At 53.7% G+C, this 20,621-nt stretch overlaps 1 protein-coding gene across 7 annotated transcripts; it reads right to left on the minus strand.

The window, feature by feature from the left end:
* Positions 1-325: 325 nt before the first annotated feature.
* On the minus strand, positions 326-19,830 carry SH3GLB2 (SH3 domain containing GRB2 like, endophilin B2). Of its 7 annotated transcripts, XM_041725788.1 has the most exons (13): positions 19,627-19,830; positions 14,787-14,928; positions 13,749-13,877; positions 7,004-7,137; positions 6,647-6,739; positions 5,211-5,222; positions 4,475-4,537; positions 2,940-2,963; positions 2,422-2,511; positions 1,878-1,978; positions 1,640-1,654; positions 1,307-1,544; positions 326-1,017 (listed from the first exon to the last, which is right to left on the minus strand). In XM_041725788.1, the coding sequence occupies exons 1-13, from the start codon at positions 19,687-19,689 to the stop codon at positions 910-912; spliced, it is 1,212 nt and encodes a 403-aa protein (XP_041581722.1). In that variant the 5' UTR covers positions 19,690-19,830; the 3' UTR covers positions 326-909. The 7 variants fall into 7 exon arrangements, with proteins under 7 accessions (XP_041581722.1, XP_041581723.1, XP_041581725.1 ...); XM_041725789.1 differs by lacking the exon at positions 5,211-5,222; XM_041725791.1 differs by lacking the exon at positions 2,940-2,963.
* Positions 19,831-20,621: the final 791 nt, after the last annotated feature.

The following is a 20,621-nucleotide window of genomic DNA, read 5'->3' on the forward strand; positions in this document are numbered from 1 at the left end:
GAGTCCCTGAGTGCGGCCACTTGCCAGTTATGGAACCTTGAGGAGGTGGCTGGCTTTCTGCTTTCTTCCCTCATCTGTGAGGACAACACAGCACACATGAATGCACAAGGCTCAGGGGCCGGCCATGGGAAGGAAGCACAGGTAGCCAGCAATTAGCTGCTGAAACCGTCATGTACTGTCCAGTCCACTCCACTGGGCCCACATCTGGGAAAGGTTCTCTCAGGAACAGAATGTCTCGTATGCAGCCTTGTGTGTGGGAGCAGCACGGACCCTAGGGAAGAGAGAGTGGCCGCAAAGGCAGCCCGACAGGAGCCCAGGCCACATGCACGGGAAGGAGGGTTTATTATTTGTCACTGGCCAGAGAGCAAGCAGACAGGCAGAGTAAAAAGATCAGTTAAAGTTAAAAAGAGGGTGGGGAGGTGCAGGCTGCAGCCACGGAGCCTGGCAGGAGCTGTCTACGTGCGCACGGGAGGGGAGGGCAGCACTGGGAGACGCTGCTCCGGCCAGTCGCCCCTCTGCTCTGGTCCATCCAGAGGGGCCGGCACCTGGCCCGGGCCTGCCATACTGGTCTGCCTCCCCTACATTGCTGCTCTTGGCAACCAAAAGGCAGGTGCTCTCTTGCCAGAGGTGTACCTCGGCTTCCTGCAGGGGCCATGGTGCAGTGTGGAGGCCAGCACTGAAGCCAGGCCCTCCCTCCTTAGCTGGAGCTGAGAGGGCAGGGGAGCCAGGGTGCTCAGGGGAGGCAGCTGGGGCAGGGGGCTCCAGAAGCAGGGCTGAATGGCCGGGGGCACGGACAGGATGGGGCCGGTGTCCCCACCCCAAGCAGCTGAGTCACCCGTGGACAAGTGGCACGGCTGGTCCCATCCTCCAGCCCAGGCCTGAGTGGGCAGGGGCCTGGGAGGGGCTGGCTCAGCTAAGCAGCTCCAAGTAGGTGACCGGGACCTTGCCCTTCTTGTTGCCTCTCTCGCCGATGAGCCAGTCCGGGTCCATGCCAGGCAGGCTGTAGACGGTGATGAGCTGAAGAGGAGGGCGGAGAGGGGAGGTCACAGCCTAGCCAGGGCAGAACTGGTGCCACGATGGCGTGGGGTCAGGGCTGCCATGGCCCTGGGAGACCGCGCACCTGCACCTCCAGAGGTGGGAGCTCACCTCCTCACCTGCTCTGCAGAGAGGCTGCTTCCTCAGCCACAGCTGCCTCCACTCACCCCAGACCCTGCTCCACCCCTCGTCCCCGCAGAGACTTGACAGCAGTGGAGTGGGGGGCGCCTAAGCCGCCCTTGGCCATCAACCCCCATGGCTCCGGGCCTACCTCATCCGCCAGCAGGGCCAGCTCACTGCTGTCGGCTGCCTCGTAGTCGTAGAGCACCCGGGCCTTCCGGGTCCCGCTGGCGGGTGGGGTCACCTCTAGGCGGAGGGCGGCCTCTCCCGGTGGAGCCAGCCCAGCCACAGAGGGGCCCACAGGCATAGTGGCCACGGCGGTGGTGGGCGAGGTGCTGCTCAGGGGCGGGGACACAGGTTCTGTGGTACCCACGAATGTGCCTGGGAATCTGGGGAGTGGAGATATGTCAGCCGAGAGCCCCGTGGGCTCCACCGAACACCACCTAGGCCCACCGCCACCGAGGCAGGGGATCCGGCTACTTACATGGCTCCCTGGGAGCTGGCGGCATGAGGGGGAAAACAAGGCAATGGGAAAGGTAAGCTGTACTGAGCCGGCCCTGGCCAGCCACCCCCCTGCCACCCAGAGGGGTGTGTGATGGCCCTCTAACCCGCCCTGTGCATCATGGGCAGCTGGCTGAGCTCCAGGGAGCAGAAGGTTCTTGCCTGGGGGCTGGGGTGGGGGGCTGCTCGCTGGGTCTGGGGGTGGGGACCCCAATGAGCACCTGCCCAGCTGTTTCTGTAAGTCCAGCATGTGGCGGTAGCACTGCGCGTAGTATGTAGTCTGGGATTCCACGAATTCATGGAGGCAGCGGAGGTGGTTCACCTGTGGGGGGGCGGGGGCAGGGAGAGGCGCTGAGCAGGGGGTGTCCCAGCTGACCAGACCTGCCCCCACAGACCCTGATGCCCTCCAGACCCTGACGCTCCTCCCCCCACCTCGCCCCCCACAGACCCTGCCACTGCCCCCTGATGCCCCTCCCACCCTGACACCCTGTCCCTCCGCAGACCCTGGACTTTAGCACTCCATCCTCTGCCCCAGCAGCCACCTGCTCCCTGGGGCAGGGGAGGGCTACCCAGCCTCTGGCACTTGGAACAAAGCTAAAGTTCCACCCCAGCAGCAGAGGCTGAAGCACTGCCCCCTGGTCCTGAGATCTACGTCCATGTCTGCTTTCCTGTGGACGAGTACAGTGCAGGGTGGGGGTGGGGGATGCGGTGGGGAGGGGGCGGGAGGCCCGTGGACTGCGGGGGGGCATACAGGGCGGGACTTACGTGGGTGCTGCTGATCCCCTCCAGCAGAAGTCGGGTCACTTCTGCCTGCCGGTCAAACTCCGTCTGGGCCACCCGGAGCTCCTGCTCGGCCTGGAAGGGCACAGGGGAGTGTCTGACAGCTGCCCCCTCCTCCCCTCTCGCCAGCCTCTTCCTGTGGCCCAGAGGCCCACTGGGAACAGCCTCCTGTCCTACTCTGGAGGTAGGACCTGACAGGGTGCACTGCCCACCCAATGTCGCTCCCTGAGCGGGAACCCCTTTGGACCTGGTCTGTGACAAGCAGAGACAGAGCCGCAGGTGCTCTGCCACCACCTTCGACACCCAGTCCCTTGCCATGTGACACTGCCATTCCCGTGTGCTCAGAGGAACCATGGAGGCGGCTTCCCCAGAGAGGAAGTGATACCCTCCCCCCAGGGCGGCCCTGGCCTGGGGCAGAGCCCAGAACTAGAAGCCAATCGGACTCCTCCCCCCATTCCCACCCGCTTCAAGCCTGCCCCCAAGGCTCCTGAGCCCAGACTCACCTTGTCCACCTCATCATTCCAGAGCTTCAAAGACCACAACAGGACCGGGCAGCAGGGGAGGGAGGGGGCACTGGTCAGCGGGGAGTGGGGTGAGGATGGCTGAACCCCAGATCCCACACCCTGCCCCAGCTCCCCAAGACCCCACCTCTTCCCACCCCGTATCATTCCCCACTCCCTCCCTGTAACCCAACCAGGAGCTGAGGCTGGGACGTGGCCTGGTGTGAATGGGGTCACTGACAACCACAGTCCAGTTCAACATGCCACATGCAGGGAAGGTAGGGGACAGCCAGCTGGGAAGTCCTGCTTGGGTTTCTCCTATACCATAAGCCCCCAGGCTCTGATGGGTGACCCAGTGTCCCCTGTCCCACCCTGACAATCAGCTAAGCCTGGTGGGCTGGGACGCAGGGCCGTGTGACCCTAGGCCAGTCACTGAACCTTTCTGTCCTTCGGCAGAGAAAGGCAGCCTCGTGCCCGAGTCACACTGGGGTTCAATGGCAAAAGAAAAAAACAGGGCAGTCTCCACCCTCCAGGATATTCCTCCTTCCACTCGGCCCAAGAAGGGGGGCAGGAAGTGTCATCCAGAGTCTAAAGAAGAAAGACCCCCCTCCCCCCACCACAACTTAGGAGACCCGTTTCTCCTGCCCAGTGTGGGAAGTCTATCCTAAGATGATAACCAGAAGGATGGAAAGCAAAACAAGGCCAGCCCTGCGGACCCACCACAGTGCCATTCAGAAAACCAAAACGTGGGGAGCTCCCTCCACGTGTACAGATGGAGGACACCCAGAGAGAGGGGCCTGCCAGAGTGCACTGGGGTTGTCACCCTGAGGGACGATGGCCGGGCCACTGCATGAGAGCACAGACACACGGGCAACATGCGATGGCAGTGGCGGCTAAGAGCCAGAGGGTCTGAGCGAGAGCGTGCCACCCCCCATGGAAATGGAAGGTCAGAGAAGGTGGCAGAGAAGGCACACCTGTGTTGGTGACAGGTGAGAGGGAGAGGTGTGATTGGCCCATGTCCCAAACTAATTGGTGAACACCTAGGAGTAGCAACATGGCCATAGAGAAAAGATACCAAGACCCCTGAAGGCTTCGCGACCCAACCCTGCCCGTGTCCCCTGGCTCCCATGGGTGAGAGCCTCCTCCAGACATGCTGTCCCCAACTTGCTGCTCCCACCCGCAGTGCCCCGCTCTCCCTGCATGCTCTCCGGGCCTCTGCTCACTGCCAGGACACTGGTCAGAAGTGCTGAGGAGGCAGCTGGATGAAGACCCCCACCCTGGTCACCTGTCTTGGGGTCAGCGAGCCCGCCGTGGGCCGGGGGGGAGGGGCAGACAGGCCTCGGGGCCCAGCCTCCACCTCCAGCGCAGTACAGAGACAAGTAAGGCCAGTGATGCGGGCACAGGAGCGCAGGCAGGCGGCCGGGGTTGGGGCTGCTGCCTTCCTGGCTCTGGGGACCGCCCCGTGCTCCTGCTGCTCTGCTGCCCCCTGGTGCATGGGGACATGGAGGGAGGCCAGGCGGCCGGGGTGGGGCGCTTACCGCGGAGGCGCTGGCCGAGAGAATGTAATTACGCGGTCTAGTCTCCTGAAAGTCAGGCACCGTCTGGCGGGAACAGAGGTCACGGGGGAGGGGGGTCACACGGGGCCAGGCGCCGCCCCAGAGTCTCCCACAGGGAGAGGCCAGGAGCCCCGGCCCCAGGAGGAGGCTGCAGCCACATACCACATGGACCCCTTCTCCCTGCTCCAAGCTCCTGGGGACAAGGTAGGCTTGGGAACTTGGAAAGTCAGACAAAGACCAGGTGGGCAGTCACGCTGGGAGCCCAGGAAAGCAGACGCCAGGGAGCCTTTCGGTGAATCGCAGACTGGGCCTGGGCCCCTCCTCCCTGGACCCTAGCCTCACTCGGATACCCCACCTAGCGCCACTTTCCTCCTGACAAATCACCCCCGACCCCAGCTTTCTCCATTCCAGAATCTCCACACAGCACACCTTTCACTCCTGCAGCAAGGACCAGACCCCTCCCCCACAACAAGGTGGACAGATGGATGCATGGATGGACAGGGTGACAGGCTTTCCACATTTGCAAAAAGCTGACTCTCAGGCTCCAATGCCTGCGGTCCTCCTAAACCAGAGGCTACGCGCGGCAGACGCTCTGGGTGGGGGAGACCAGCTGCTTGCAAAATGCCCAGGATGTGCCCTGGGCCAGCCACACCACTGTGGCCTGAGGCTGGGGTGGGCAAACCAGAAGCAGCACAGCACGTGGGACAGGTATACTCACATCTCCCTCACACTGAGCCAAGTTACCCAAAGCAGAACGGAAAGGAATAAAAACAAAGAGGTTAGTGAGTCCACAGCACAGGCAGGAGCAGGCCCCCCAGGCCCTGGCAAGAGGGGACAGCAGGGGACAGGCAGGCGGGCAGATGACCCTGCCCTGCGGGAGGAGTCTTCATATGTGTGTGTGCGTGTGTCTAGGGGGCAGGGTGAGGGATGACCTGCCGGGCTTTGGTCCTCTGGGGCACTCACTGTACCTGGGCGGCTCTGGCTTAGCTCTGTAAAGGGTACCTGGCCTAACCCGAGGGCTTGAGGTTGTCTGGGCCAGACAAGCAGAAAAGAGGTCGTGCTGCTCTAGTGATTGAGGCAAGGCTCCCCTGGCCTGGCTGATGGAGGACGAGCTTGTTCTGGACAAGGTACTCCAGAGACTGTCCAGCCCTGAGTGATGGGAGACCATCCTATCCAGGTGACTTAGAGAGGTCGTCCTCAGAGCCATTGGTCATCCTACCCAACTACAAAAAGACTCCAGTGGCTGAGCCCCTGCCTCTAGTCTGGACCCCACACACCTAGATGAGCTGAGACCCTGCCCTTGGCTCTCACCAGAGGCAGGAAGGCCCAGACTCCACGATCCCGAGTGGCCACACTGTGGGAGGGGGACAGCAGGAGAGTTTGGGGCCCGAACCCTCATCGGCAGCCAAGAGCCCGAGCAATTACAGGTGGTAGTACCCCCAGCCTGTCCCAGACTGGGGGTTCCTGGGTGTGAGGTGGCCTCTTGGCCCCTCCAGCCCGCAAGCAGCCTGACACACCAGGAGCGTGCTCACCCTCAGGCCCCCTCTCCCCACCCTGGCCTAGCCCTGGTCAAACTGCACCACACTGCACTGACTGGCCCAGCTGGGCCAAGCAGGACTTAGGTAGCTGAGAGAAAACGGAGAGGCCCTGGCCTGACCCTGGGCCATGGGGCTACTGAAAGGGCCCTCGATCATACCCCTGTGCAGGTGGGTGGTCCAGCTCCAGGGTTCACACCATCAGGGCACCCAGGGACCAGCGCTGGAGCAGTGGGTGGGGGAGTTAGTAAGGGGGAGCCATGCCCGGGCAGAGCCGGGGGACAGAGCCGAGCATTCGGGGAGGACAGGGCAGGGCCATGCGAGAAACTCCACCTGTCTGGGGAGGCTGTGGCATGCCCTGAGCCCAGGTCGGGGCACTGCTGGTCAACCCAGCCCATAAATGTTAGCCCTGGGGCCCAGAGCTCTGGGTGGCCAGGGTTCCCTTGGGGGTAGGGACAGAGAGGCGTGACCTGAAGTGGTCAGCCAGGACCAGCGCCCCCGCAGCCAGGCCTCTCCAGGCAGGGACAGGGAAGAAAGATCATGCCAAACATCAGGTCCCTTCCCCCTCCCTTGGCTCTAAACAGAGCTAGGTGGGCAGGAGACCCGAAGGGACACCTACCGTGGCTTTGGCTTCTGCGGCCTTAGCCTTCTTCAGCCGTGCTTTGCAGGCATCCAAGTCTAGACGTCGGTTTTGCAGGAGACGTCTTTCCTTCTGTGGGTTGGGGGAACACGGAAGAGTGAAACCCAGGGAAACCCTGGGGGATTCTTGGCAGTGGCAGGACTGGCCCACGAGGCCATCTGGTCCAGACAGGGAAACCGAGGCCCAGACAGGGGAAATCACCTACTCTTTGTCACTCAGCCCACAAGAGCCATGTCACGGGAGGCCTGGGAGTGCTGGGTTCCCAGGATGGGAGGAGAGCTCCAAGGAGGAGGAAGCCACAGTGACCAGGAAGCAGAGTGGCCCCAGGGTTCTCACCGAAATGGTCTTCCAGTCCCCTTCCAGGAAGTTGCGCAGAGGTGTCAGGAAGTTGATGGAGGCTGTGTGGATAAAGTCCCTCTCTGCAGCTCCCAGGCGCTTTTCAGCTTCTGCCACCTTGATTAGTGTCTTCCCTGATTAAATGGAGTTTAAGGGTGAGGAAGAGGCTGAGGTTCAGGCCGCTCTGATCCCCAGAAGTAAGGGAGGGCCCAAAGAGAGTCATGCTGAGGAGGCGTGAGCAAAGGATGCCCAGTGCAGAATGGCTAGCCTGGACACATGTGGAGCAACCTACACATCTATCAACTGGAGACTGACAAATAAATAGTGGGACATCCAAAACATGGAACAGCACTCAGCATTAAAAACTTCCAGAACACAGAAAGGAGCTCAACAAATCCTGCTCCCAAAAAGCAATCGTAAAAGTGGATATAATTGTCAAAAGCAAACATTTCTGGACTCGGGAAGTTGATCAAAGGCAAATAACTGAGACTATTTACTCAGGAACTACAGGACCTTGGTTAAGAACAGCAGGAGCCTGTGGCTTTCCAGCCAGAGGAGGGAACTCCCTTCTCATCCACCCTGTGGTGTTATAACTTTACCTGAGGTGGGCAGCTTCACTGCTAGGTGGGTAGGGGTGGGAAGCTAGGGGGTGGGTTGCAGGGGAAGGTAGTGGTATGGGGGCTGACTTGATTGGGGCTGCAGCACAGAAAAATCCATGGGACCTTGTCAAAAACAATAGTGATCTCAATGGCAGATAATTGAGATAATTGGGAAAGAACAATATCACAGCTGATTTGAATAGGGAATACTGGTTGGAACAGGTCTGCCAGAAATTTAATAGGAGACCTTGGAATGAGATCGTCATTTGGGCCTTGACAAACTCCCAGGTTATTTCTGGTGGTCTGGAAGGCTGCACACGTATGCATAGCATACTCAGGAGAGACTAGAGAGGACCCTGGGTATCTACTCATTATTGGCCAAATGTGAGGCTTTCCATACAAAGCAAAAGCTAGGCAGACTTATAAACTACTTGAACTTTGAATGTGTTCCCCAACACACCCACAAATTCATCAGCAAAGCCTTAATGGTGCAAAATGTTTAAGTGCAACCTCTGAATAATCTATCACTGCCTGACTACTAACATATGCTAACCCAAGAGTAAGCCCTAGGAAGCTAGCTTGAAAATAAAAAGAATGATTAAAAAAAAAAAAAAGCAAAAGCAGTAGCTGCACACAGACTCTAAACAATTAGCTCAGGCAAGTCTCTAAGCCAACAAGCAGCAAGAACAACCCCTAAGTGATTCAAAATCCATAGCTACTATATTACCTAAAATGTCCATATTTCAACAAAACCCTGTGCAACACACAAAGAAATACCTAGGTATGCTCAATACACAGAAGAAAAAAGCAATCAATAGTTACCGTCTCTAAGGACACTCAGTTGTTAAATCTAGCAAATATTTTTTTTAAGATTTGAGAGAGAAAAAAAGATTTATTTGAAAGAGACAGAGGGAAGAAGGAAGGGAGAGAGACTACATGTGTGTTGGGGGGGGGAGCAAGGCAGAGGGAGAGGGAGACAAAATCCTCAAGCAGACTCCCCACCAAGCACGGAGCCTGACATAGGGCTCAATCCCATGACCCTGAGACCATGACCCAAGCTGAAACCAAGACTCTGACACCCAACTGCTGTGCCACCCAGGTGCCCTAGATTTAGCAAAGACTTCTAGGCAATTACAGCTATGTTTTTTTAAATGCCTTTTTTTTTAAGATTTTATTTATTTATTCATAGAGACACAGAGAGGCAGAGACACAGGCAGAGGGAGAAGCAGGCTCCATGCAGGGAGCCTGACATGGGACTCGATCCTGGGTCTCCAGGATCACACCCGGGGCTGCAGGCGGCGCTAAACTGCTGCACCACCGGGGCTGCCCTAAAATGCCTTTTTAAAATGTTATTTATTTGAGAGAGAGAACAAGCAGTGGGAAGGAGCAGAGAGGGAAAGAGAGAGAGAAGCAGACTCCCCACTGAGCAAAAAGCTTGACGCAGGGCTCAAACCCATGACCATGACCTGAGCTGAAGGCAGATGCTTTAAATGACTGAGCCACCCAGGTGCCCCTGTTTTTTTTTTTTTTTTTAATGCTTAAAGAATTAAAGAGTATGATGACAATGACTCATCAAATAACGTAAATCAAGAAAGAGATGAAAAGTATTAAAAAAACTGGGACGCCTGGGTGGCTCAGTGGTTGAGCATCTGCCTTCAGCTCAGGGCCTGATCCCAGGATCCAGGATCGAGTCCCACATCAGGCTCTCTGCAAGGAACCTGCTTCTTTCTCTGCCTGTGTCTCTGCCTCTCTCTCTGTGTGTCTCTCATGGATAAATAAATAAATCTTAAAAACAAAAAAAAGGAAGAAAGAAAAGTATTAAAAATAAAATAAAATTCTGCAGTTGAAAAGTATCACAACTGATATGCAAAATCCACCAGAAGGGCTCAACTGCAAGGGTGAGCTAGATGAAGGAAAATTCACCACTTAAAAGATCAACAGAGACGACCTCATCAGAACAACAAAAAGAGAAATGAAACAAACCAACATATGAGTAATGGGAGTCCCAGAAGAAGAGGAGAGCAAGGGGCAGAAAAAATATCTGAAGAAATAATAGCTGAAAATATTCTGATTTTGATGAAAAACACTAATGTCCATATCCAAGAAACTCAATAAACCCAAAATGGGATGAATACAAAGAGATCAACAGCCAGGACATATTGGTCAACCTGCTGAAAGACAAAGACAAAAAGTCTCAAAAGCAGCAAGAGAAAAGCAACTCATCACAAACAAGGGAGCCAGGAGGAAACTAAAGAATGACTTCTCATCAGAAACAAATGAGGCCAGGTATCAGCCTGGCTCAGTTGGTGGAGCACACAACCTACCTCAGGGCCGTGAGTTTGAGCCCCATGTTGGGTGTACTGATTAGATATCTAATCAGGGCCTAACTCAGGATACTGGGATCAAGTCCCACATCGGGCTCCCTGCTCCCCAAGGAGCCTGCTTCTCCCTCTCCCTCTGCCTGCCACTCACCCTGTTTGTGCTTTCTCTCTGTCAAATAAATAAATAATCTTAAAAAAAAAAAAAAAAAGAAATGATATAGTCAAAGCAAAAAAGCAAAAAAAAGGAAAAAATTCTCATCCAAGAATACTACATATAGCAAAACTGTCCTACAGAGTGAACATGGAATAAAGACATTGCCAGAGAAACAAGACTGAGAAAATTCATTGGTAGATACCCTGCCATAGAAGAAATACTCAGGTTCAAAGGTAATGACACCAGATAGTAAGCCAAATCCACATAAAGCAATAAAGACCACCAGTAAAGGGCAGCCTGGGTGGCTCAGTGGTTTAGCGCTGCCTTCAGCCTGGGGCCTAATCCTGAAGACCTGGGATCCAGTCTCACGTTGGGTTCCCAGCATGGAGCCTGCTTCTCCCTCTGCCTGTGTCTCTTCTCTGCCTCTCTCTCTCTCTCTCTCTTTCTGTGTCTCTCATGAATAAATAAAATCTTTTTTTTTTTTTTAAAGTTTTTTTTTTTTTAAGTTTTTATTTATGATAGTCACAGAGAGAGAGAGAGAGAGAGGCAGAGACACAGGCAGAGGGAGAAGCAGGCTCCATGCACCGGGAGCCCGACGTGGGATTCGATCCCGGGTCTCCAGGATCGGGCCCTGGGCCAAAGGCAGGCGCCAAACCGCTGCGCCACCCAGGGATCCCTAAATAAAATCTTAAAAAAAAAAAAAAGAAATTTCCTTTAAAAAAAAAAAGACCACCAGTAAAGGTAATTAAACAGGCAAATATAAAAGACAATACAAGCATATTATTTTCCTTCTTAACTGATTTAAAAAAACTACATAAAATAATAACTATAAAAGAGTATTGTCAGGCTCATACAAAATAGAAATGAAATATATATGATAGGGATCCCTGGGTGGCGCAGCGGTTTAGCGCCTGCCTTTGGCCCAGGGCGCGATCCTGGAGACCCGGGATCGAATCCCACGTCGGGCTCCCGGTGCATGGAGCCTGCTTCTCCCTCTGCCTATGTCTCTGCCTCTTTCTCTCACTGCAGCCTATCATAAATAAATAAAAAATTAAAAAAAAAAAAAAAGAAATATATATGATAATAGCACAAAGAAAGGGAAAAGGGATGGAGTTATATTGGAGTAAAGTGTCTTTATTTTACTGGAATTAAGTCAATTTATCCTGAAACAGACTGGGATAAATTAAAATATACATTGTAATTCATATTGTAAAAACAGTTAAGAAAAACTTTGTTAAAAAAGCAACAAAGATGGGACGCCTGGGTGGCTCAGCAGTTAAATGTCTGCCTTTGGCTCAGGGAGTAATTCCGGAGTCCCGGGATCGAGTCCCACATCAGGCTTCCTGCATGGAGCCTGCTTCTCCCTCTGCCTATGTCTCTGCCTCTCTCTCTGTGTGTCTCTCATGAATAAATAAAATCTTTAAAAAAAAGAAATTAAAACGTTACACTAGAAAATATCTATTTAACACAAAAGAAGGAGTAAAGGAGGGTCAGATGAACAAAAATGACCTGAGTCTTCAAGAAAATAATAAGATGGCATATCCAAATCCAACCACACCAATAATTGCATTAAATATAAATGGATTAAACACTCCAATCAAAGGGTAAAGATGGTCAGAGTGAATTTTTTTAAAAAAATCCAAATATATACTGTCTATAATAAAGACTAGATTTAAAGACATAAATAGGTTGAAAATAAAAGGACAGAAAAAGGTATGCTATGTGAATAATAACCGTAAGAGAATAGGAGCACGTGAACTGCTATCAGATAAAAGGGACTTTAATGTAAATGTGACCAAAGACAAAGAACAATATTTTACAGTAAGAGTCAATTCATCAGGAAGATATAACAATAACATATGGGCCTCACAAAAGATCTCCAAAAATATACAAAGCAAACACTGACATACTGGAGCCAGAAACAGAAAATTCAACAGAGTTGGGAGACTTCAGTTCTTCTCAAAAATGTATAGGACGAGACAAAATCAGCAGGCACACAGAAGGCTAGAACAACCCTATCAACCAATTTGGCCTGTGGCCTCTACCATACTCCACAACAACATAACATATGATCTCAAGTGAACACCAACATTCTCCAGGAGAGGCCATATACTAGGCCATAAATCAGTCTTAATAAATGTAAAAGGATTAAAGTCATACAAGTATTGTCTCTGACCACAGTAAAATTAATTAGAAATCAACAACGGAAGGAAACTTGGAAAATCCACAAATATCGGGAAATTAACCACCATCCTCCTGGTGGGAGCAGAAAAGTACACAGCCACTTTGGAAGGCAGTTTGGTAAACTTCCTAAAAAGCTAAACGTAAGTTTACCATATGACCTAGCCAGTCCATTCGTAGGTGGATATCCAGGAGAAGTGAAAACATAGGTCCTTACAAAGTTCTGTGTGCAAATGCTCTTAAGGAAACAACCCAAATGTCTATCAAATGGGGAATGGATAAAGAAAATGTAGCCTAGGATATAATGGAATACTATCCAACAATAACAAGGAATGAAATCCTGAATCACATTACAGCATGGATAAAACTCAGAGATACTGCACTCAGTAAAAGAAGCCAGATGAAAAATATAGCACGCTATGGGGCGCCTGGTCGGCTCAGTTGGTTGGGTGTTTGACTCTTGGTTTTGGCTCAGGTCATGATCTCTTGGGGGTCACAGAACTGAGCCCCAAGTCCGGCTCCAGTGGAGTCTGCTTGGAATTCTTTTCCCCTCCTCCACCTCTGCTCCTCATGAGCATGTGCGTGCGCACACACTCTCTTTTATCTAGTAAATAGATAAAATCTTAAAGAAAACATACAACATACCATATAATTCCATTTGTATGAGATGTTCAGAAAAAGCCCATTTATGGGCATACAAAGCATATTAGCAGTTGGCAGGGGGCAGGACTGGAGACTAAGTAGACATGGCACTTTTTGCAGGTAACAGAAACATTCTTTAAATCAGATTGGGGAGATGTTTGCACAATTCTGTAAATTTACTAAAAAGCACTGAATTACACACTTAAAACAGATGCATTTTATAGTACATAAATTGTATCTCAATAAAACTTTAAAAATTAAAATAAAAAGATTGAGGTGGCTCTCTAAGTGCTACTGTGAAGAGGAAGCTAACACAATACCAGGCTGAAAAATCAGGTTGCAGAATGGTACACACAGTACGATCCCATTAAAAAAATGCACACAAACCAAAACTGGTTAAGAGAGGCTTCCATTTCTCATTCTATTTTCATCTGCATGACTGAAGTTTAAACAAGTAGGATGAATTTTTTCATTTATTTATTTTCATTTATTTCAAACTTTTTTTTTTAATTTTTTTTTTTATTTATTTATGATAGTCACAGAGAGACAGAGAGAGAGGCAGAGACATAGGCAGAGGGAGAAACAGGCTCCATGCACCGGGAGCCTGACGTGGGATTCGATCCCGGGTCTCCAGGATCGCGCCCTGGGCCAAAGGCAAGCGCCAAACCACTGCGCCACCCAGGGATCCCAAACTTTTTTCATTTTTATTCATTTCATGAATTTTTACAAGTAGTTATTATTTGTGTACTTAAAAAAAGACAAAGAAAGGAATGGAGGAAGGGAGGGATGGAGGAAGTTCGAGAACAAGAGACTATGACCCCTGACGCTGGTTATGGGGCTTGGCTCACCATAGGGAGTGGTGGGCCCCAGCTCACTGGCTGCCTCTGCCATGTACTGCGCCAGTAGCTCCCCGTTGGTGACCCTGGAGGGCACTTTCCTGTCCAGCTTCTCATACAGGAACTCCTCCACTCGGGCACCTGCAGAGAGACAGCAGCCAAAGCCACAGGGCTCTTCAGTACAACCCAAGGATGGAAGCCATGAGGACAGAAACAGACCCAGACCAGGGCCTGCCCATGGAGGTGCCTGGCCTGGTGACTTGCCGAATATTCTCTTTCTGGTGCTCACCTCAATCCAGTGAAACTGCCACTTAACCGTGTAGGACCCCTCACTCCAGAGAGGAGGAAAACACAGTTCAGAGACATGAAATGCCTACCCCAGGTCACATAGCTGGGGTGACAGCCCCAAAGTGAAGGCCCACTCACTTCTCCCTCTGTACAATATGGATTTACAGGAGCTGACATACATATGGATAGTGCTCTGGCGCTGGCTCCAGAAAGCTCCCAGGACACTCAGTTATACAGCAGACTTATGGTCGGATAGGCATCATGACCCCAAGACACCCCTCCCTCCCCCATGGTTCTCCTGCCCGTTGCATCTGCTTGTTCCTTGCTCATGCTCATTGCAGTGTGACTCTGGGAAAGCCTTCTTCAATCTCTGGGCCCTGCTCCCCCCTCAAAAGACCTGGCTCATGTTTTTCCTGCCTCTTCTCTCAAGTGTGTTTTAGTGTCAAGCATATTTTTCAACTCCTCTGTGCAAAACTTAACACTTCTGCTACCCCAGGGAGTGCCCGTTGGAGCCCATCACCAAGTCTGCTGTTCTCTTTATCTGCCCCTTGCCCCCAGCAGGCTTTATTTATTTATTTATTTATTTATTTATTTATTTATTTATTTATTTATTTATTTATTTTCCCAGCAGGCTTTAGAAGCCCCAACAAGCTGACCCAAATCCTGCCTGCCACCCAGTCCCACCCTGCATGGTCTGTGCAGCTGGAGCCTCCTGCCACTGGCTTCCCACCCTGCACCTAGGGCCACCCAACACCCACTCACTAGGGTTGGGCTGCAGCAGCACCTCTGTCTGCCGTAGGATTTTCTCTGTCCAGTTCTTGGTGCTGTCTGCCCGGGCCAGAAGGTTTTCAAAGTGTGCATCCAGCTCAGTCTTCTCAGCCTGGCCGAATTTCTCCTCTGTGAACTGTGGGGGCAGGGTTGAGGGGTGGGGAGAGCTCAGGAGGGGGGAACCGAAGACTGTCCCTACCCACGCTTCTACACCTCCCCCCCAAGCTAGAACCAGGCCCGAAGTCAAGAAACTGGTTTTGCCCTAACCTGCTCTGTGACCTTGATCAAGTTACAACCCTGCTCTGTGCATCAATGCGCCCCTCTGTAAAATTAGGCTGGACCAGAGGTTGGGGATCATGGCTTCTTTTGGAAATCCAGAAAGCTAAAAAACCTCCCCCCATCCATCCACAAAAATGCACATTTGTACGAAATCTGGCATATAACTTAGAGGAATAAGGAGTCACTGGGGGCCTCTTTCTAGGGGTCCTCTTAGCCTGACTCTGAAGAAAAGCACTTGGTAACAGGTATTCAGGGAATAAATGGGGTACAAGCAAGGTCTAGGGTGATTGTGGGGTTCCTTGGGGGGACCAAAAGCCATCAGGGAGGGTGTATCAGGGGAGTGAGTGGGAGGAATCCAGGCCCCAGAATTAGGGGGACCTGCTTCAATCTCAGTTCTGCCACTGATGAGATGTGTGACCTTGGGCAAGTGGCTTTGCCTCTCTGGCATCAGTTTCCTGAGCTCAAAGATGAGAATAATAAATAATAGCTGCTCCCTCACAGCTGAAATAGGATGAAATAAAAAAGATGTGGGTAAGCAGCACTTGGGGGGCTCAGTGGAGTGTGCGACTCTTGACCTCAGGGTCATGAGTCTGAGCTCCATGCTGGGTATGGAGCCTACTCAAAAAAAATTTTCGTTTTTTTGTTTTTTTGTTTTTTTGAAAAAAGAAAGAAAGAAAGATGTGGGTAAGACATGAAGCCTGGGGTCTGGCAGGAAGTCAGTGTTCAGGGTAAGGTGCTGCTGCCTTGAGAAGCTGATGGGTAGAGAGGCAGCTGGGAAGGAAAGGGAGTGTGTGTGGGCAGAACAGCCACATGGCTGGCCTCTGGTCGCCTGGTGTGGTGGACAGGAACAGCACTAGCCCATCAGAGCCAACTGCTGGGCATGCACATGGCCCAGAAGGCTCGGCAGCCCTGCCCTAAGGCCAGGCAGGAACCAAGATGTCCCCATGGGTCAGATGGCAGAAGCCATGTGGGCCACGCAGGAACAATCTGTGACTGGTCCAAGTCCTGGCCCCTCTGATCTAGAAGGCTCCAGCAGAAAGAGCCTGCTCAAAGTCATAGCCAAATAGCAAAAGGGTGCAGATCTGTGGGGGTGAGATCAGCAATAATGACAGCAGATACTGTTGACCACATGGTAGCCCAACCCTGGGCTAAGCACTTGACACCAATGGTCCACCGACTTCTCCGACAGCCCTCTAAGATAGCTGGGTCAGGTTTCCCATGTCACAGATGATGCCACTGAGGCTAAGTAAGGGGCACTCTGTGCTCAAGTCAGGGTCATCATGGGCTGGTAGTATGGAGGCCCTTCCCAGACTAGTTGGCAGCAACAAATCATCCAGAGGTCGAGGACAGCTCCAGCCCAGCTGGAGAGGCCGGAGGCAGCCACCGATAATTGGATAGTGCTGGGCAGCCATCAATTATGCAACAGGGCTTGGGTTTCTCTCTGTAGGGCTGGGTGGGCCAGGCTTAAGGCCCGACTGGTTCCCTACCTGGGAACCAGCTGCTCCTGGCCTCTTTCTACCTCTCCCTATTCTTGGGTCTCCTCACATTCCCTATACTGGGGCCTCCCAGAGCCAGGCCCTGAGCAGGCCTCACCTCACCCAGCCTCTCAAGGGGTAGCCTTGGCCCCCATTTTCCAGATAAGGAAACCAAACTTTAGAGAGACAAAGTCACCTCTCTGGTCCTCAGCGCCCCTGCCCCGGCGAAGGGGGATAATAGGATCTATCTCACAGAATATTTGGAAATGCACAGCACAGGCCTAATAAATGTCAGCTGCTGTCATCATCACCACAAATAGCAGGCCTCAAAAAACAAACAAACAAACAAACAAACAAACAAACAAAAAACAAATAGCAGGTCTCCTTCATATTCCTCCTCCGAGCTACCTAGGAACCCCCCAGCCCCAATCGTACCAGGCACCTGAGTTCAGGTGACCATGCCACCCAAATGTGCAAGGTTAACACCAGTCACTTCCCATTGAGCCTCAGGGTACCCATTCCTCACACCCCACATCCACCCAGGTTCAACATCCTATGGGGGCTTTCCAACCTCTTGGGCATCCATCCCATGTCCAGTGCTGTCTGCCTGGCTCAGATGATGAGAGTGCCACCGTCTCCTCTTGGCTTCTACTATTATTCCTTCTACCACTACTACTACTATAGGTATGGTTACTACTAATAGCATTAATACTATAGCTTCCACCGCCCTCTCCCACCCATACTAGCACCATACTCAGTATCCCTTAGGTTTTTCTGCCTCAATACCCTTAGCTGTGCTATCCCCAGCCCCTGGACCAAACCCTTCCTGACTTTTGAGGCACTGTTTGGGGACAGGGAAGCGACCCCAGAATCACCCATGCAAAAGGAATCCTGCCCTCCCAGAGTCAAGCTCAGGTTCCATACTGGATGCGGGTGCAGCAAGGCTCTAAAAGGTGTCCCTGGCACACAGAGGGACTGACTGCTTACCCACCATGTCCTGGGATGTGGCAAGGAGGCACCTATGCAGAGGAGCTGCCCACACACGGATAATGAAACACTCCCTCCCATCCCTCCTTGACTGACTCCTATCTCTGGGCAGCCAGGCCTCTGCAAGTCCCGAGGGCCCTCTCTTACACAGGTCACATGTCAAGCCCCTTTCTCCTCTGGCCTGCCACCCTGCCCCACCCCTACCAAGAGTAAGGGCCCCAAGCTTCAGGGGCTGATATCTGCAGAGTCCGAGGCTGCTCCCTGCAAGATGGCAGCAGCAGGGGGTGGGCGTGCAGAGCCAGAGAAAGCCTCTATTTATAAAGCTGCCAGCTCCCTCCTCCACCCCAGAGTCTGGAGCCTGGGCGCTGGCTCCCACTCCAGTATGGGTGACCCAGTGGGCCTGCCCCCACCCAGAGAAGTGAGGCTACAGGGCTCAAGCCTCCCCACACCCCAGGCTCTGCAGGCTCTGGCCAACTCAGGTGCCAGGGCCCCACAGCAGCAGGAAACGGGCAGATCAGGTTCTTCCCAGATGTGGGAGATAGAGTGGTTGCCATACCAACACTGGGGAGGTTTCCCCACCTTCCAGATGAACTGGAGATTGCCAAGGGGCTCTGGGGTCCACTAGGGCTGGGGTCACTTGTGGGGCATGCAACACCAAGCCACAAATCCTCACTGGGGCACTAATCCTCAATGGGACATGGGGCACAGTGCTTTCTAGTAAACACGAGCACATGGGTTTCTGAGAGACTGGGGCTGGGTTTCTCCAGAGAACTGACAACAACAGCAAGGATAAACAAAAGGACCTGATCCCAGAGCACTGCGACAGGCCAAGCCCCAAGTCTGCAGCCACTCTTGGAGGCAGAGTGGTGTTACACCCGATTGACAGAAGCTGGAAAAGTGACTTGCCCAAGGTCACATGCCACACAGGTGCAACAGTAACTACACTAACACCATTAGTAAGCTTGCCTTTATTTTTTTTTTAAGATTTTTTTTTTTTTTAATTTGAGAAAGAGAGAGAGCGAGCGAGAGCATGATTTCGGGGAGGAGCAGAGAAGAGGGGGAAGCAGACTCTCTGCTAAGCAGGGAGCCTGACTTGGGGCTCTATCCCAGGATCCTGGTACCATGACCTGGGCTGAAGGCAGATGTTTAACCAACTGAGTCACCCAGGCACCGTGTAAGCTTGCCTTCAGTGAGCATGTACATGCAGAGTACCAAGGAACCCTCACATCCATCCTGGGAGGGAGGGGTTGTTAATCCCATTTATCAGATTGAAAAACTGAGACCAAGTGATGAAGTCCCTTCCTCAAGGTCAGAAGAGGGAGCATCCATGCCCAGAGCTGACTCCAGGTCTTCACTATTACATTAGGATGCCTCAGTTTCTCTCCTGGCCCCAGACTGGACAGGACTTGTTCCAATCCCAGCATCACCAGCCTGGACAGCTGCCCAAGGAGGGCACCCAGCCAGACCTCAGTGTTCTCCCCATCCCCCAGGCTCAGAGAAATAAGAGGAAACAGGCCTCCCATGGAGCAGAAAGGAAATAATCTCAGCCCTCCTGGCTTCCGGACTATCCAAGCGTGTAAAGGGGACCTGAGGGAATCAGTACGACCAGCCCATTGCACAGGTGCAGAGACTGAGTTCGGAGAAGGGGTCGTGGCGGGTGCATGGTCCTTAGGCCTGGGGCTCAGGCCTCCAAACGCCTGCCAGAGTCACTGCTGAGAAAGGGCAGGGAGGCAGGAGCCCCCTGGTCCTCTCTCCCCTCCTGGGGCGGGAGCCAGGGCAGCAGAGTAACCCTGCCGGTCGAAACGGTGGCCCCTGATACCTCCCCTAAGGCAGCAGGGCTGAGGCCGGCTCAGCCCCGGCCCCCCGCTCCGCTGAGTGCGGCCACTTTGGCCGGCCGCCCCGGGCTCTTCTCTCTTCTGGGCAGAGTAGCAGTAGGGGATGTGGGGAGCTAGGGTGTCCCCGCAGCGGGGAGGGCTCGGCAGCCTCGAGGGCCTTCCCCAGCGCCCCCGGCTCTACTGTAGGGGCGCTCCCGGCCCGCCCCACATCCGGGCTCCGAGAGCCGGCCGCGCGAGGCCCAGGGCGCACGGCCTCACCTGCACCGCCCGGGTGAAGAAGATGCCCGCGTCCGACGCCAGCTTCTTCATGTTGAAGTCCATGGCGCGACGTATGGCCGGCCGCGCTCACCCCGGGCGCAGCCTGGCAGCTCCCAGCCGGTCGCCGCCGCCGGCCCGCACCCCGCCCACCTGCTGCCGGTGCGCCCTCCCTCAGCGCACCCGCCGGCCCGCAGCCGCCACCGCCGAGCAAAGCGGAGCGCGCAGGGCGGGGCGCAGGCCGCAGGGGAGGAGCCAGCAGAGCGCGCAGGGCGGGGCGCGGGCGTCGGGGGAGCAGCGAGGGAGCGCGCAGGGCGGGGCGCAGGCGGCGGGGGAGGAGCCAGCGGAGCGCGCAGGGCGGGGCGCGGGCATAGGGGGAGCAGCGAGGGAGCGCGCAGGGCGGGGCGCAGGCCGCGGGGGAGGAGCCAGCGGAGCGCGCAGGGCGGGGCGTGGACTTCCGGGGCAGAGTCTTAGGGTCTCCGCGGGGCTGGAGGCCTCCGGTCTTGATGCAACTGGGTGCTGCCCCCTATGGCTTCCGCCTGCCACCTGATTGGCCTCACTCCATTCCTTGTTCCACAGCCCTTTGCCAACTTGTGCCTCTTCATGTCCCTTTGACCATTCGCACCCCACTCTTCTACTAGGCCCTCTGTCTTCCTATTCCTTTGCCTCTTTTGTTCTGGGTCTCTGTGCAGCCCACCACCACTCACCACTACCTTGACCTTTCCAGTCCCGGTCTTCTGCCATTGACTTGGTGATGCTGGACATCTGAGACAGGGCACAGGCTGGCTGGGGACTCCTCTGGTTGTTTGTTCCCTGGAAGCCCTCTGTTTCTCCAAAGTTGGGTGAGGGTGTACGTGAAGGAGGGAGGATAAGTGGGGAGGCCAAGATAGTGGAATGGGCTGCCCTTAGAGCAGGGACACTTGCTGATATTGAACTTACCTCCTCATAGCCCTGGACAGACAAGGGAATAGACTGCAGGTACATCCTCCCTTTCATGG

Source organism: Vulpes lagopus, chromosome 12, assembly GCF_018345385.1.
Source record: "Vulpes lagopus strain Blue_001 chromosome 12, ASM1834538v1, whole genome shotgun sequence".
Taxonomy (NCBI): domain Eukaryota; kingdom Metazoa; phylum Chordata; class Mammalia; order Carnivora; family Canidae; genus Vulpes; species Vulpes lagopus.